General features: G+C 35.4%; 1 protein-coding gene across 3 annotated transcripts in view; it reads right to left on the bottom strand.

Moving 5' to 3' along the window:
- Window positions 1-627, bottom strand: part of LOC106869584 (xaa-Pro dipeptidase) — a 34573-nt gene that overhangs the window by 27364 nt on the left and 6582 nt on the right. The window contains exon 1 of one of the 3 annotated variants that reach the window (XM_014915385.2): window positions 473-589. The exons of the other annotated variants lie outside the window; for them this stretch is intronic. Within the exon in view, the coding sequence (XP_014770871.1) occupies window positions 473-537 (65 nt within the window). The 5' untranslated portion in view covers window positions 538-589. Of the gene's footprint in view, window positions 1-472; window positions 590-627 lie in introns of those variants that run through there. 3 annotated transcript variants of the gene reach the window in all.

The raw sequence follows: 627 nt of genomic DNA, 5'->3' as shown, positions 1-627 counted from the left end.
TATAAACAATATATGCGTATAAATTACGATTAAACCGGATGAAATATGTCACAGGGAACAACATTTTTATGACCGCCCAGCAGTAACTCTATTCAGCTTAATAGACGTCAGTGATTGGTTGAAATTACAGAAATACGACAACTTTAACATGGAATAACTTGCGAATTCCTTTTTTTTTTGTTAAGAAGACTAAGAGTAAAGGATGTTTTATATGACACATTCTACCAGTGTCCCAAGTTTCAAAGTGTTTCGTTAGTGTTTCGTTAAGAAAATACTGGCGCCCCCGTTTTAAAATAGATCCCAGAGATGTACGGAGAATACTGGTAAGACGTTCAGTTACTTCCCTTGAATATTTTTATTTATTTTTTTTATCCCCCTAAACTTGAAGATTACCAATAATTAAATAAAATTAAAAAAGAAGTATGCCATAGTAATAATTGAATAAACTTTATTAATTTTAATTAATAAATACCTTGCAAGATACTCCTGTTGTTTACGGTTGGCCAAGATCATCCTGCCCAGGGTGTAGCAGGACATCGACGTTTTGCTGGGGTTCAGCGTTTTGATCAAGTCGACAAAGGTGGGAGACTCCACCACATGCAGCGGTAGCATGTTGTCAACAAACAG

The sequence above is a fragment of the Octopus bimaculoides genome, chromosome 17 (assembly GCF_001194135.2).
Source record: "Octopus bimaculoides isolate UCB-OBI-ISO-001 chromosome 17, ASM119413v2, whole genome shotgun sequence".
Lineage (NCBI taxonomy): Eukaryota > Metazoa > Mollusca > Cephalopoda > Octopoda > Octopodidae > Octopus > Octopus bimaculoides.
The sequence above is the reverse complement of the archived record's forward strand: the minus strand, read 5'-3'. Positions and strand labels throughout refer to the sequence as shown.